General features: G+C 41.8%; 2 protein-coding genes across 3 annotated transcripts in view; one reads left to right on the top strand and one right to left on the bottom strand.

Moving 5' to 3' along the window:
• Positions 1 to 1772: 1772 nt before the first annotated feature.
• DDX28 (DEAD-box helicase 28) lies at positions 1773 to 4128 on the bottom strand. Its single transcript, XM_030205142.1, has one exon. It carries the CDS (start codon positions 4069 to 4071, stop codon positions 2374 to 2376), a length of 1698 nt encoding a protein of 565 aa, XP_030061002.1. The 5' UTR covers positions 4072 to 4128; the 3' UTR covers positions 1773 to 2373.
• Positions 4129 to 4197: 69 nt separating this feature from the next.
• Positions 4198 to 14619, top strand: part of DUS2 (dihydrouridine synthase 2) — a 164944-nt gene continuing 154522 nt past the window's right edge. Inside the window, exons 1-2 of one of the 2 annotated variants that reach the window (XM_030204304.1) lie at positions 4198 to 4355; positions 9991 to 10133. In XM_030204304.1, coding sequence (XP_030060164.1) covers positions 10008 to 10133 — 126 coding nt within the window. In that variant the 5' untranslated portion in view covers positions 4198 to 4355; positions 9991 to 10007. Of the gene's footprint in view, positions 4356 to 4589; positions 4661 to 9990; positions 10134 to 14619 lie in introns of those variants that run through there. The other variant, XM_030204305.1, reaches the window with a different exon arrangement.

Below are 14619 nucleotides of genomic sequence, written 5' to 3'. Positions count from 1 at the left end.
TCCTGGGATGACTGAGGAACCAGTCTACTAAAAATGCTGGCCCCTCCTACATCCCAATGACTTGATTTTGTGTTTTTAACTTGTGCGTTTTTTTCCCCCAAAATGGTCTAAAAAGATAAATGCATAAACCACAAAAACTTAATTCAAAATGGGATTTTTGGAAAAAAAGATGTTTTTCTTTTTTCAAAAATGGGTATATTTTCTATTTGGATTTTGGATGTTTAGCACAAAATGTCCAAAGTCTGACTTAGATGCCCTATCAAAAATACCCCCCTTTGTATAATTTCACCTTGCCACAACTGCAAGTGTTTCTTCCCATAATGCTGCAGTTAGGCACACCATTCAGGGCATTAAATTGTCGAACCTGGTGTTATAATTGAATAAATATGTATGTTTTACGATTGTAAAAGATTGTAAGTGATTTAAATAGAGAGTATACAATTAATATGAATGAGATCTATTTGCCAACAATGGAGAGTGTATGCAAATCAATCTCATAAATATTCATTGTGGATATCCTGAAAACCTGATTGGCTGGGGTTTCGCCAGGCAGGTTTGGAAATCACCGACTTAAGAATATTAAGCAAAACAATAGATTCCAATTGGTCACAAAATCTGTATGTACTTTCAAACACCTTGCTTTCATGTTTCTGTACAATTATATTGTCAATTGGTTCATATCTTGTCTGTTATGTACAGTGTTTCCAGTAGATTTTATCTGTTTCATTTATTCTTTGCATCATACTACAAAGAAATACTGTCTGGAAATACATCACAGAATTAACGAATTTCCAAGGAAACAAATTAATACAGAAATAAAATTATTCAGCTCATTAATCAGCCCACATAGCAGGGAGCCCAAGTGAAGGAATTCTAGAAGATAGAAATTAAAACATTAAGGGCCTCTTTTACTAATGTGTACCAGCAATTCCCAGCATGAAAAAAAAAGTGTGGGACCTATGCTATACAAATCTTATGATCCGATTTAGATGTACAACACACTGAGTCAAGTAGACACTGTTCCTTTTCCCTTAGGAAAGAACGGTAATTGAGAGGGCTCAAAGAAAACATATTTTACATTATTCAAGGAAACCAAACAGGAAGCTGTTTGGTTCTTACTTAAGGTGACTCTTTAAGGCTTGATTTGGTTTGCTTGCTTTTCAGCTGCATCTACAAGTGATCAGCATACACAGACTCCTGAAGCAGGCATTGTTCGCCAAAACATGGTGCTGTGTCGAGTCTTATCCTATATAATAAAAAGCACCTCCAACGTTCTGAAGCTGACTCCGTGCAGTGAAGCCTTGAAACATTCGTACTCTCTGTATCCATCTCCTGAATTGATGTCACGTACTTCCTGGTTCGTCAGAAGCAGCACTGACCAACCACACGAGGGTTCGTAATCACCCCGCCCTGGAGGGAACTCTGTAGAATTGCCAGGCCCCACGCCTCCCTCCCTCTCTCTCTCTGCCCTCCAAGCACTACCTGTCCTCCGGCAGCCCCTCGCCTTCCATAGTGGTGGCTGTATTTTAAAACTTCTTACCTTGGGGTGCGGTGTCCACAGTGAATCCGAGCAGCGATTCAGACTGCCTTCGTATGTGTCTGAGCTCTGCCTCTGGTCCCGCCCTTCCGGAAACAGGTTTCTATGGAACTTTGGAAGGCTAAGTGCTTTGAAAATGCGCCTGACACTCTCTCAAACATACACACTCCGAGGAAAACCTTGCTAGCGCCTGTTTCATCTGTGTCAGAAACAGGCCTTTTTTCCTAGTCTACTATTAAAGAACAATTTTTCCATCTCTCGTCTTCTTGGTCTTGCTTGGAAGTGTCCTGTTGATCACGCTATTCCATTTTGTCTCTGTATTCCCCCTTGTAGCGGATCCAGTTTCTCCACTTCTGTGGTTGTCTTCTGGCTTGTAGATACTGCACAGGTTTTTGAAACAGATTTAATAGTGATTCCCCCTAGTATTCCCGTATTTCTTCCTTATTGCATCAAAGAAGAAAAGAAATGAAGCTGGAACACATTTGTAGTATTTTATTATTTGAATAAAACAAGGTAATCCCATCAAAGCAAAATCATTTCCATGTGTGTTTTGTTGCATGGGCATATTTCAAAACAAAAACAGAAGAAATAAATATGGTATTCAACTCATACTGCAAATTAAGGGCCTCTTTTATCGAGCTCTTGGTGAGTTAATGCCAATAAAGCCCATTCACTTTGAATGGACTCCATCAGCATTGCTGCATGGGAACTGCTAGTGTGGCTTGATAAAAGAGGCCCTAAACTAGTATAGAATTATTTGTAAATAAAAAAGCAATGAAGGGTGATCAAAGAAGGCTGCAGTTTCATTATTTATAATAGACAGCTGTTAACTCATTTTAAAGTTCAGAATCAGTTTTAGAGACAGGAGGCCTAATGGAAGTCTTCATCCCAGGAAGGCTTGTTCTCTTTCGAGCAGCAGTCTCAATTTTCTGGACCAATTCAACATCCCACAAATGTGTTACAAAACTAATGACAGTACAGTGTGGTTTGCTTCCCACTCTTCCAACTCGACCTGCACGATGGATATAGTCCTGTAAGGTTGGTGGGAAATCATAGTTAACTACTAGTTTGACTCCCTTACTGTCCAATCCCCTGGACGCTATATCAGTACAGATAAGTACATCTACTAAACGTTTCTGAAAAGTGTTAAAGATGCCAGTTCTCACTTCTGCTGGCATTTGCCCCTGTAGTCTCAAATGCTTAATATTATGGTCATCTAACATGTATCCAAGCCAGTTCACAGTGCTGGCACTATTGCAGAACACCAAAATTCCTGATTCTTGCTTTTCTATGGCATGTTCCTTTATTATCTGTAGTAATTCTGCCAATTTATCTGTACGCTTCAGTTTCAAAAATTTCTGTTTAATGTGTGGCATAAGAAAGTGAAGTCTTTTACTTTTAATAGTGGTTATGCTACCAAGGTCAGTCACTTTACTGAGAAGATCACCCACTCCATTAGGAAAGGTGGCCCCAATTACAACAAGCTGAGCTTGTATTTCAAAGTCACTGTAGTCGGAAGGGCTGGAGGTTATTTTGGCTCCAGAGAGGATATCTTCCACAAGTCCTATAAAACTTTCATCAAACAGTGTGTCTGCTTCATCTATAACAAAGTATCTCAAGCTACCTAAATTGATGAAGTTTCTTTTCAGGGACCTCCAGAGAGCACCGGGTGTTGCAACTAAAATATCACCGCATCTTTTCAAAACTTTTTGAACTTTGTAAATTCCTCTGCCCCCACCTATTACTGTCACAGACACGCCCAAATGATGCCCTATGCCTTTGGCAACGGTTTTCACTTGGTCTGAGAGTTCTCTTGAGGGCACCAATACCAAGCTGCGGGGACTGGTCCCCTCTTCTATCCGCTTCCTTTCTGTCTTGAGTTTCTGCATCAAAGGCAGTAAGTAGCTCAGCGTCTTGCCGCTACCGGTCTCGGCAGCACCAAGCACGTTCTTGCCTCGCAACAGATGCGGGATTATTTGCTGCTGGACAGCGGTAGGGTGGGTGATGCCAGTTTCCTTCAGCGCTTCCACCAGCTCGGGGAGAAGTCCTAGCTCTTCAAAGGTGGCGTTCCTTTGTTGCCTCGCCTGGCTTTCGTCTGGGTCTCGATCCTGCTCCTCCGGTTCGGGCAAGAAGGGCGCTCGATCGCGGGTATTGTTGATGAGGAAGTGGTCTCCGAAGGACAGCCTGTGTTTCCATCCCTGGGACACCAGAATGGGCTGCTGGAACTTCGCCACCGTTTGCCGGGAATGCTGATTGAACTCGGGGCGCTTGCTGACAATTAGAAGTTTCCCCGCCTGCGGCACGCGCACTCGCTCCAATTTCTTCCTCCTCCGGGCTCCGGCCTGTTCTGCTCGCAACTGCAGCCGGCGCGGGATCTTGATCACCGGAATAGGCTGGCTACCTCCGGCCGGAGAGCTGCAGCACCGCAGACCCGGATGCTGTTTACTCATAGGGGCAAGGAGGCACCTTAGCAGCGGAACTGCCCGTCCTTGGACCGCAACAGCAAAGGCAAACATGCTGTCACCTTTTCCCATCCACCGCCAACCAAGAAAGCTCCTTGCACGCCGCGCCGCCAACCGTGCCCAACTGGCGCTTCCCACTGACGTCAGGTCGAGGAGGAGATGACGACTTCCGGTTCCTCCTTTCCCCGACGGCCGAGTGGGCCGACGCTCACGTGTGTGTGCTACAGTACACAGTGCAGTCAACTTGTGTTCTGTGTGCGGCTTCACCAACGAGCTTAGATTGTGAACTGCTTGTTCTTGTTGGGGTTTTTTTTCCCGCTTTTGTGTGGCTCAGCGGGGTGCTCTGGCAGCGCCAGGTAAGGCTCTGGGTACAGATAGCTGTGTGTGAGGAGAGGACTTTAATATTCCAACCCCTCAGAAAAGGAGCAAGGTAAAAGGTGGATCTCACGGATCCTTACCCGGACCCCCCCCCCCCCCCCCCCCCCCGAAAAGCGTAAAGGGCCTGGCTCCAATTAAAATAGAAGTTAATAGAGAGAACATGCTGTTTTTATTTGCCTTGCAGCTCAGGTTGTTACCTCACCCATAGATAGCTTCAGAGACATTGAAGACACTTGGGAGTGTTGTGGAGATTGCAGACTATTACAGATAAATTCTCTTTCCGGTAATACTTGATAAATACAGGGTTTATTCAGACAAAGCATATAGTTGCTGGTGACTTAGTGAAGCACTGATTTTTTTTGCACATTGAGCGAAGCACAGCCATCCTTAGCTTACCAAAATATGGTTACTTTTCTTTATTTCTTTACCACATTTATGAAGAGATTCACCCAAGGCAGTGTGCAGCAGGTACAGTTTAACAAAGCTAACAATTTTGTTAACAGCTTTAACATAAATCTTACAATTTTGTTAACAGCATAACAGTAGTAAAAATGACCAAATATAAATACAATAAATGAAGTAAACTTGAGAACAAATTAAAACCTAATAATAGGATTACCATGAAACAGTATAAAAATGTACACGTTTTAACAGCACTGAAATTCAAATAATGGAGATATAATGTGATGTCAGTAAAATACTACTGAAACATCTAATAAGCACATTAAAACATTCAGATAACATGATGCTAATGATTTTCTACAATACAGCTTACCATGCAGCCGAGGGTCCAAGTGCAGATATGGAGACAAGATGGGTGGTATAGAGTCAGTTGGGATAAATGGGTGGCTAAACTCAAAGCAAGTTCTTTGTACATTTAAACAAGAAGTAAGGAACTGGTATAAGTTACAGTGTGTGTGTGTAGCAAGCTAATCCAGGTGCAGAGTGATGTACAGTCAGTCACCCTATGTATTAAAGACTTGGGAGAAGAACCAGGTTTTCACCTGCTTCCTGAAGTAGAGGTAGTCTTAAGTTAAGATGTAGCCCCTCTGGAAGAAAATTGAAAACTCATACAATAGAAGGCAATGTCTTTCTGTGGATTAGGAATTACTTATTGGACGGAAAACAGAGGGTAGGGCTAAATGGCCAATTTTCTCAATGAAGGAAGGTGAATAGTGGAGTGCCTCAGGGATCTGTACTGGGAATGGTGCTATTTAGCATATTTATAAATTATGTGGAAATCAGAACAATGAGTGAGGTGATTACATTTGCAAATGACACAAAACTATTCAAAGTTGTCAAAACACATGAGGATTGTGAAAAATTGCAGGAAGAACTTAGGAAACTAGAAGATTGGGCATCCAAATGGCAGATGAAATTTAATGTGGACAAATGCAAAGTGATGCACATTTGGAAGAATAATCCAAGAAAATGATCTAGGTGTCATTGTAGACAGTATGCGGGAAATCTTCTGCCCAGTGTGCGTTGGCGGCCAAATAAACAATCATGATGCTAGGAATTATTAGGAAAGAGATGCAAAATAAGACCAAGAATATTATAATTCCTCTGTATCGCTCCGTGGTGCGACCTCACCTTGAGTATTGTGTTCACTTCTATTTGCTGTGTCTCAAAAAAGATATAGTGGAATTTGAAAGTTTCAAAGAAGAGTGACCAAAATGATAAAAGGGATGGAACTCCTTCCAAATGAGGAAAAGCTAAAGAGGTTAGACCTCTTCAGCTTGGAAAAGAGACAGCTGAGGAGGGGATATAATTGAGGTCTACAAAATCCTGAGTGGAGTAGAACGGGTAAAAGTGAATCAGTTTTTCACACTTTCAAAAAGTACAATGTCTAGGGCAGGGGTAGGCAACTCCGGTCCTAGAGAGCCGCAGGCAGGTCAGGTTTTCAGGATATCCACAATGAATATGCAGGAGATAGATTTGCAAGCACTGCCTCCATGGTATGCAAATCTATCTCCTGCATATTCATTGTGGATATCCTGAAAACCTGACCTGCGGCTCTCGAGGACCGGAGTTGTCTAGGGGATAATCAATGAAATTGCATAGAAATACTTTTAAAACAAAAAGGAGGAGTGGCCTAGTGGTTAGGGTGGTGGACTTTGGTCCTGGGGAACTGAGGAACTGAGTTCGATTCCCACTTCAGGCACAGGCAGCTCCTTGTGACTCTGGGCAAGTCACTTAAAACTCCATTGCCCCAAGTACAAATAAGTACCTGTATACAATATGTAAGCCGCATTGAGCCTGCCATGAGTGGGAAAGCGCGGGGTACAAATGTAACAAAAATAAAAAAACAAAAAATACTTTTTTTTCACTCAAAAAATAGTTAAGATCTGAACTCGTTGCCGGAGGATGTGGTAACAGTGGTTAGCGTATATGGGTTAAAAAAAGGTTTGGACACATTCTTGGAGGAAAAGTCAATAGTCTGTTATTGAGATGGACGTGGAGAATGTCACTGCTTTCCCCAGGATTAGTAAAATGGAATGTTGGTACTAATTGGGTTTCTGCCAGGTACTTGTGTCCTGGATTGGCCGCTTTTGGAAGCAGGATTCTTGGCTAGATGGACCATTGATCTGACCCAGTCTGGCTATTCTTATGTTCTTATGTAAACTCCAGAGCTTGGGAGCTACTGCTGAGAAGGCTCGCTGGCGGATAGCACATCATATAATTTCTTTTGATGATAGCACAGATAGTGATGGTCCTTGAGAGGACCTTAGAGGTCTCAAAGGTGTCTAAAGAGCTACTTATTCTTTAAGTACTCTGGCCCATTTTGTCTGAGCACCTTGAAAATCAAACGAAGAGTTTTAATTTTAGCCCTGTAAGGTACTGGTGACTAGTGTGGTTTTTGCATGAAGGATGTGATGTGGTCACACTGCTTGCAGCTTTCTGTCAGTCATGCTGCAGCATTCTGAATTAGTTGGAGCTGATGGAAACTCTTTTTGCTTTGACCAGTGTACAAGGCATTACAATAGTCTAGTCATGATGTTATCATGTTATGGACCACTGTGGTCAGACTCATCAATATATGGACAGAGATTTCGTAGCTGCCGCAGGTGATAGAGGCACTGGTTGTTTGAATTTGTGGGATCAGAGTGTGTGATGAGTCTAGCAGTATCTTAAGATTTCTGACCTGTGATTTTAGGGGTAGTTCATACTTCCCGAAAGGTATTTTGAAGTCAGGTATTTATCTACTTGCGTTAGGTACCCAAAGAATCTCTGTTTTGCATGGGTCCAGGCAGAGTTTGTTGTTTGCCTATTCCTAAGTTGCGGTTGACAGGCAGTCAGTTTACTCAAGGTGATAGATCTGGTTCAATGGATGAGTAGTTGCAAATCATCAGCATAGATATAGAATTTTGTGTCCATCGACCAGAGCAGCTCAGCCAGAGGCTTGAGATAGATATTAAATACAATGGGAGACAGTATGGCACCCCACAGTTCAGTGCCCAAGGTAATGATGTGCTGTTGTTGAACACAACTGATTGTTGTCTGTCTGACAAATAGGATTTGAACCATGTAAATACTGTGCCATTGATACCTGTTTCTGCCAGATTTTTAAGCATGATATTGTGATTCACAATGTCGAAGGCTGCTGAGTGATCCCCTGTCACGGTTTCTATGCAGATCTTCTAGAGACACAAGAACTGACTCTATTCCGTACCCAGGTCTGAAGCTAGATTGATATAGGGTCTAGCAATTACTTCCAATTAGCCAGTCAGTGAGTTGAATGGAGACTGTTCTGTAAGTTTTGCCAAGAAGGAATGTTAGAGACTGGTCGGTAGTTTTCGAGCTTGTTCTGATCAATGGAGCTCTTTTTTAGGGGGGGGGGGGTGCACAACAGCTCTTTTTAGTGTGGTTCACAGCTGCCCTTTCACAAGAGAGGCGTTAACAATTTTAGTGGTCTCTTCATTCAGGCCTGTGCTCGCCCTCTTTGCTGGATAGGGGTCATGAGGGTAGGTTGTAGGCCATAGACCTTTCAGGATTTTTTTCACGAGCTTCCTCTGTGACTTGGTTGAATGAGTCCCACAGGGCTATCTATACATGGTGAAGGAGAAGGGAGTGTTTTCATTATCTGGTGGGAGCTTTGATGGTGTCTGTAGGTCCTGATGGAGCTTTAATTTGGTTGGCAAAGTATGTGGCAAAATCATTGCTGGATAGTTGTGACTGGGAAGGCTGGTTCTGTTGTGGGGTTTGCAGTAGGCTGTTTTCTGTTTTAAATAGTTGCTTGGTTTTTGCAGCTTGTTCAGTGTGTTGAGAGAAATATTGTTTTGCGGCTATTGTTAAGGCCTGGCAGTACATTTGCCTTGTGTTTCTTACAGTTGAGCTTGTTTTCATGTGGCATCCTTGATACTTATTCTCCATTATGGGTCCCACCTCTGGAAATGACACCAGTGTCTGGATATTAAAAGTCAAAGTACTGAGGTGGTGTGCTGCTTAAGGCTCCTGCCAAAGGGACTTAGGCCCTCGGTGCAAATATCAAGGTGTTTTGAGATTACGTGACCCAAGGTATTCACGTTGGGTTCTGCAGTCTAGGATTCTGGATCTGGGTCACTCCAGGCCTGAGAACTCTGAGTATGTTCTGTGTGAGAGTCTCGTATCTGGGACTCAAGACCAAAGTGAGCTGATCTGATTGGTAGCTATTTTACAGATAGCTATCAGAAACTGATGAGGGATCGAGGCCCTACTTTTTTCAGATAGATAAGTATTCCAAGTATTGGAATGGGGGTAGTCTAGGCGTCATAGGATATGGAGCTTCAGTTGGGATGGGGGGGCTAGAGTAGTAGGATGATGTGGCTTAACTTTGGAAGTGAGAATCTTTTCTATGGTTTTGGTTTATTGGTTGCTGGGTGAGGGCATCTTAGTAGGGTGCAGAGGGGTTTTTTTTTTTTTTTGGGGGGGGGGGTGTAGTGACTATTAAGTCAGTGTCTCTTTGTCCAAGGGTCCCAGGCCTTGGATTTACTGTGGTCCCATGTTTGGGTTCTTGAACTAGAGACTGCATCATTTTAAGGCTTGATATTTAGTGCACTTTTTCACTGTGGTAATACTGTGCAATTTATGCACCAAAAATCATTAATATCCCTATTTGCATGAAAATATGCTATTCTTAGTGCAATTTTTTCTACTTCCCTTTTTGTGTACAAAACCACTAAATCTTTATTAAACTGAAAATCACTTTAGCATACAAGTCCCTTAAAGCAGAAATAAGCAGTTGGGCCACTGTAATAAGCTGCACTATCCTTAGTCAATCTGTATGGTGGTAATTATCAGCACAGCATGGGTAATGTCATAGTGCTATGCAGGGAAATGACATGCTCTAGGCCCAGTATAAAACTTTGCAGTATAAATTATTGTCATAATAGCTCAATACAAGCTGTTAAACTGTAGTAGCGTGAAGTACATTAGTCCAAGATTACATAGTCCATGCAGCATATGGACAAGTACCTAGCCATAGAAGCTTTTCTATATTTTTAACCATTGTGTCCTTATGTACAATAAGAACCCTTTACAATGTGAAATGCAATTCTCTTTCCAATTCATATAGGAAGAATTTTTTATCTTGATATTGTAAAGGTTCACTTCTCACATTCACTGTTTTTTCAGATTACATAGAAGAGGGAATGATCAAGATCATTGGAAAACTCAATTACAGGAACAAGACCATCCTTGCCCCCATGGTCCGAGTTGGAACGTTACCAATGCGCCTCCTGGCATTGGATTATGGTGCTGATATTGTGTACTGTGAGGTAGGAATATTAAGAAAATTTCTGTTTTCTAATTGCTTCCTTTTATTGACTGATTAAAAAAATTCTAGCCTGCACTCTTACCATTCTAGACAGTTAATAAAAACATACATAAATGTTGCCAACAAAATAAAACGAACAATCATTCAAAAACATATAGCTGTGGACTGGTTTGGAACTGTTAAGTACTCAATTCTCTGTAATGTGGCAGGTATTTAGGAAACGGAATGGGATTTGATATACTGCTTTTCTGTGGTTACAGTCAAAGTAATTTACCTATTATATACAGGAACTTATTTTGTACCTCTGGCAATGGAGAATTAAATGGCTTGCCCAGAGTTACAAGGAGCTGCAGTGGAAATCGAACCTGGTTTGCAGGCCACCTCACTAGCCATTAGGCTACTAATAACATTGATATATTACATTTTTACGAAAAGTAAACTTATTAAAAGATAGGTAATTTATTGAACCACAAAAGACAAAAATGATCAAAAGAATGTACAGAAAAAGCAATCCTATTTTTGTACCTTGATGTATTTTTACCCACCACCTGAACTATACTTTGGAATTTGCTCATGCCTTTTTAACTTGTAGTTCAAGACAAGTTGCATTCCTTTCACCCGAGAGTTCACAATCTATAGGGCCCTTTTGCTAAGCAGTGTTAGACACTAATGCATGCCTAACATGGGAATATGAACCCTAGTGGTAGTAGCACGAGACTACCACTAGGGGAGACATTTTGAAGGTGATGCTAGCTGGGCATGAGCGAAAGGGGATTACTCCTGCCCATCACCCACTGGGGTTGGGGGGAGACTTGATGGTTGGTGTTAACTGCAGCCCTGTGGTCCCTTTAACATAGAGCCTGAGAGTACTGGGCCATACCTTTGAGGGTCAGTGCTTCTGGGCACATACTCTTTTGCCACAGGATTGAACAACCTGTGGTACTGAGATACTGCAGGTTGCTGATTCCCATGCTAAATTATAGTTCGGTAAATTTTTCCCTTTACCGCGCCTTGATAACTTCTCTCCCCGTTCCCCCCCCCCCCCCCCCCCCCCCGGCAAACATTAAATTTAGAAACCATCTAGAATAGCCAGAATTATGTGGATTACACTCATTCATCCTCACCTTAGACTATTGGGGGAATGTTGGCAAGTGGGCATTTTGGAGAAAGGCTGCTTAGTTAATGTTTTCTGGTACATAGGATAATACTATATAATGCCGTGAAGGCACCTGTGTTCTAATTTGTAATGTAGTTTCAAATTACTCACATTTTCCTACAGGCAAAGCCCACACCCATCACGCATTATAAGTACATAAGTAATGCCACACTGGGAAAAGACCAAGGGTCCATCGAGCCCAGCATCCTGTCCACGACAGCGGCCAATCCAGGCCAAGGGCACCTGGCAAGCTTCCCAAACGTACAAACATTCTATACATGTTATTCCTGGAATTTTGGATTTTTCCAAGTCCGTTTAGTAGCGGTTTATGGACTTGTCCTTTAGGAAACCGTCCAACCCCTTTTTAAACTCTGCTAAGCTAACCGCCTTCACCACTTTCTCCGGCAACGAATTCCAGAGTTTAATTACACGTTGGGTGAAGAAAACTTTTCTCCGATTTGTTTTAAATTTACTACACTGTAGTTTCATTGCATGCCCCCTAGTCCTAGTATTTTTGGACAGCGTGAACAGACGCTTCACATCCACCTGTTCCACTCCACTCATTATTTTATATACCTCTATCATGTCTCCCCTCAGCCGTCTCTTCTCCAAGCTGTATAGCCCTAGCCTCCTTAGTCTTTCTTCATAAGGAAGTCGTCCCATCCCCGCTATCATTTTAGTCGCCCTTCGCTGCACCTTTTCCAATTCTACTATATCTTTCTTGAGGTGCGGCGACCAGAATTGAACACAATACTCAAGGTGCGGTCGCACCATGGAGCGATACAACGGCATTATAACATCCTCACACCTGTTTTCCATACCTTTCCTAATAATACCCAACATTCTATTTGCTTTCTTAGCCGCAGCAGCACACCGAGCAGAAGGTTTCAGTGTGTTATCGACGACGACACCCAGATCCCTTTCTTGGTCTGTAACTCCTAACGTGGAACCTTGCATGACGTAGCTATAATTCGGGTTCTTTTTTCCCACATGCATCACCTTGCACTTGCTCACATTAAACATCATCTGCCATTTAGCCGCCCAGTCTCCCAGTCTCGTAAGGTCCTCTTGTAATTTTTCACAATCCTGTTGCGATTTAACGACTTTGAATAACTTTGTGTCATCAGCAAATTTAATTACCTCGCTAGTTACTCCCATCTCTAAATCATTTATAAATATATTAAAAAGCAGCGGTCCTAGCACAGACCCCTGAGGAACCCCACTAACTACCCTTCTCCATTATAAATTCAGCAATATAAATGCCATACTGCATTCTGTCCTTCACCCAACTTTCACTAGGGGGAAGACTCTAAGAATGGTGAAGATCGCTGTTAGTTCAGGGAAGTTGATTTTGATATGCTTTTCCACCTCTCTTTGTCCAGCCCTTAAAGAAGGGGTGCTCAGCCCAGTCCTCGGCACACCTAGCCAGTCAGATTTTTAGGATACCCACAGTGAATATGCATGAGAAATTTTAATGTAATACCTCCATTGTATGGAAATCTATCTCATGTATGTTCATTATGGGTATCCTGAAAACCCGACTGATTTGGTGGGTTCTGAAGACTTGGTTGAGAGGCTTTGGTATAAAGGGATAGGACATGTGCTCCCCATTCCATGTTGGGTACATCCGTAGTCAACACTACATTGACTACTATTGTTGTTGACGGAACATCATCCTTTGAGTTAGGTTGTCTCTCAAAGTCCACCATTGGCGAGAGATCAGAGGACCCAGTTGTTCAACATAACCTGATATAAGGATGTATCTTTTCAGAGTTCCACCTCTAAATCAGCCCATTCTGCCCCACTCTACTGCCTGCTTTCAGCATCAACAATGAAACAGTTTCATCAGGCAGACAGGGGAGAAGAGAAGCAGAGATTCCAGTTTAGAGAGCCATTAATTGGTGACATCATTAGCACTCCAGTAGAGTGCCGCCTTTGAATCAGAACATTGTGCCCCACTGTCCTGCCTGCTGCTTTCAGCATCAGCAGCAATGGAGCAATTTCATCAGGCAGACAGGGGAGAAGAGAAGCAGTGATTCCAGTTCAGAGCTGTTAGTTGGTGACATCATCAGCACTCCACTTCAATAGAGTGCAGTCTCTGAGGTGTTGCGCCGGAAGGCATGTTCTGTCCCTTCATGCATAAACCTTGTGTATAACTCTAAAGCGGAATACTAACAGCTTTGCAAGGAGTTGTTTGTAAATACTTTATATTACAACTATTTACCTTCAATGTAATTTTAATCATTTCTCAATATGTCAAGTCTAGACAAATGGTTTATGTTCGTACTGATATTATGGTAGATTGTTGAGTTACATGTATCAGCTCTTAATATTTGGCAAAATATCCCAGTAATAAACACAGACAAATGATGTTGAAAACACCAAGATTTGAGATATACCGATGACAAATACCTCTCGAATAACATCCAGATCTCAGTTCCTATAAAAGGACCAGGGTAAAATGTTTATGCTTTTAGTAAAAAATTCAAAAATGTCAGACACAGACAACTGTTAAATATAAAAAACGATCGCGAACTTAACGCTTCCTATGTGCCAGTACCTATAGGATATGTTAATGCATGATCTGTTGTCAATAAGGTAGAAAAGATTAGAGAATGGATAGAAGAAGACCAGCTAGGACTATTATTTATTACAGAAACGTGACTCCACCTTAAAGTTGACCCTATTCCACATGAGCTATGTCCACCAGGCTACAAAATGGTGCACTTAACTAGAGATAAGAAGAAAGGAGATAGCGTAGCCATCGTTTATAAATCTTTTTTCCACATAGACTTATTTGATGAAGTCTCATCCCCTTCATTAGAAATATTAGCTTACAAAATATCAGATGACACTTGACAGCATATTATTATGTCATCTTCCGGTTAGCTGGAGTAATGCTCAGTCTGATTTTATGGGATTTCTGTCAAATGTTTGTACAAATTTTCCTAATGTAATTCTACTAGGGGGTATTAATTTATATCTAGTAAACACTATAGACCACATAACCATTGAATTAATAGACTTCTTAAATTTATGGGACTTCATTACACCTTGGGCTCACTCTACTCTTATGAAAGGTCATCAGATCTGTTAGCTTACCGGTTTATATTGAATAATGATTTCATTTTAGAAAACCTCATCTGGGAGGAAATAATATGGTCAGATCATAGTAAGCTCACCTTCACTCTTCATTGGTTAGAAAGCGGAATACACAGAACTCAGGAACAAATACATACCTGTCAGACTAGAGAGAAAATAGATCCACAGATATTCTGGTCCTTAATGATAGATCACTATAACACACTAAAACCAAACAACTTGAACTTTA

The sequence above is a fragment of the Microcaecilia unicolor genome, chromosome 5, assembly GCF_901765095.1.
Source record: "Microcaecilia unicolor chromosome 5, aMicUni1.1, whole genome shotgun sequence".
NCBI lineage: Eukaryota > Metazoa > Chordata > Amphibia > Gymnophiona > Siphonopidae > Microcaecilia > Microcaecilia unicolor.
This window is presented reverse-complemented; position numbering and strand designations above follow the sequence as displayed.

Excerpts from the sequence above, each read along its gene's own strand:
- DDX28 (XM_030205142.1), bottom strand. The coding sequence starts at position 4,071 with ATGGGAAAAGGTGACAGCATGTTTGCCTTTGCTGTTGCGGTCCAAGGA.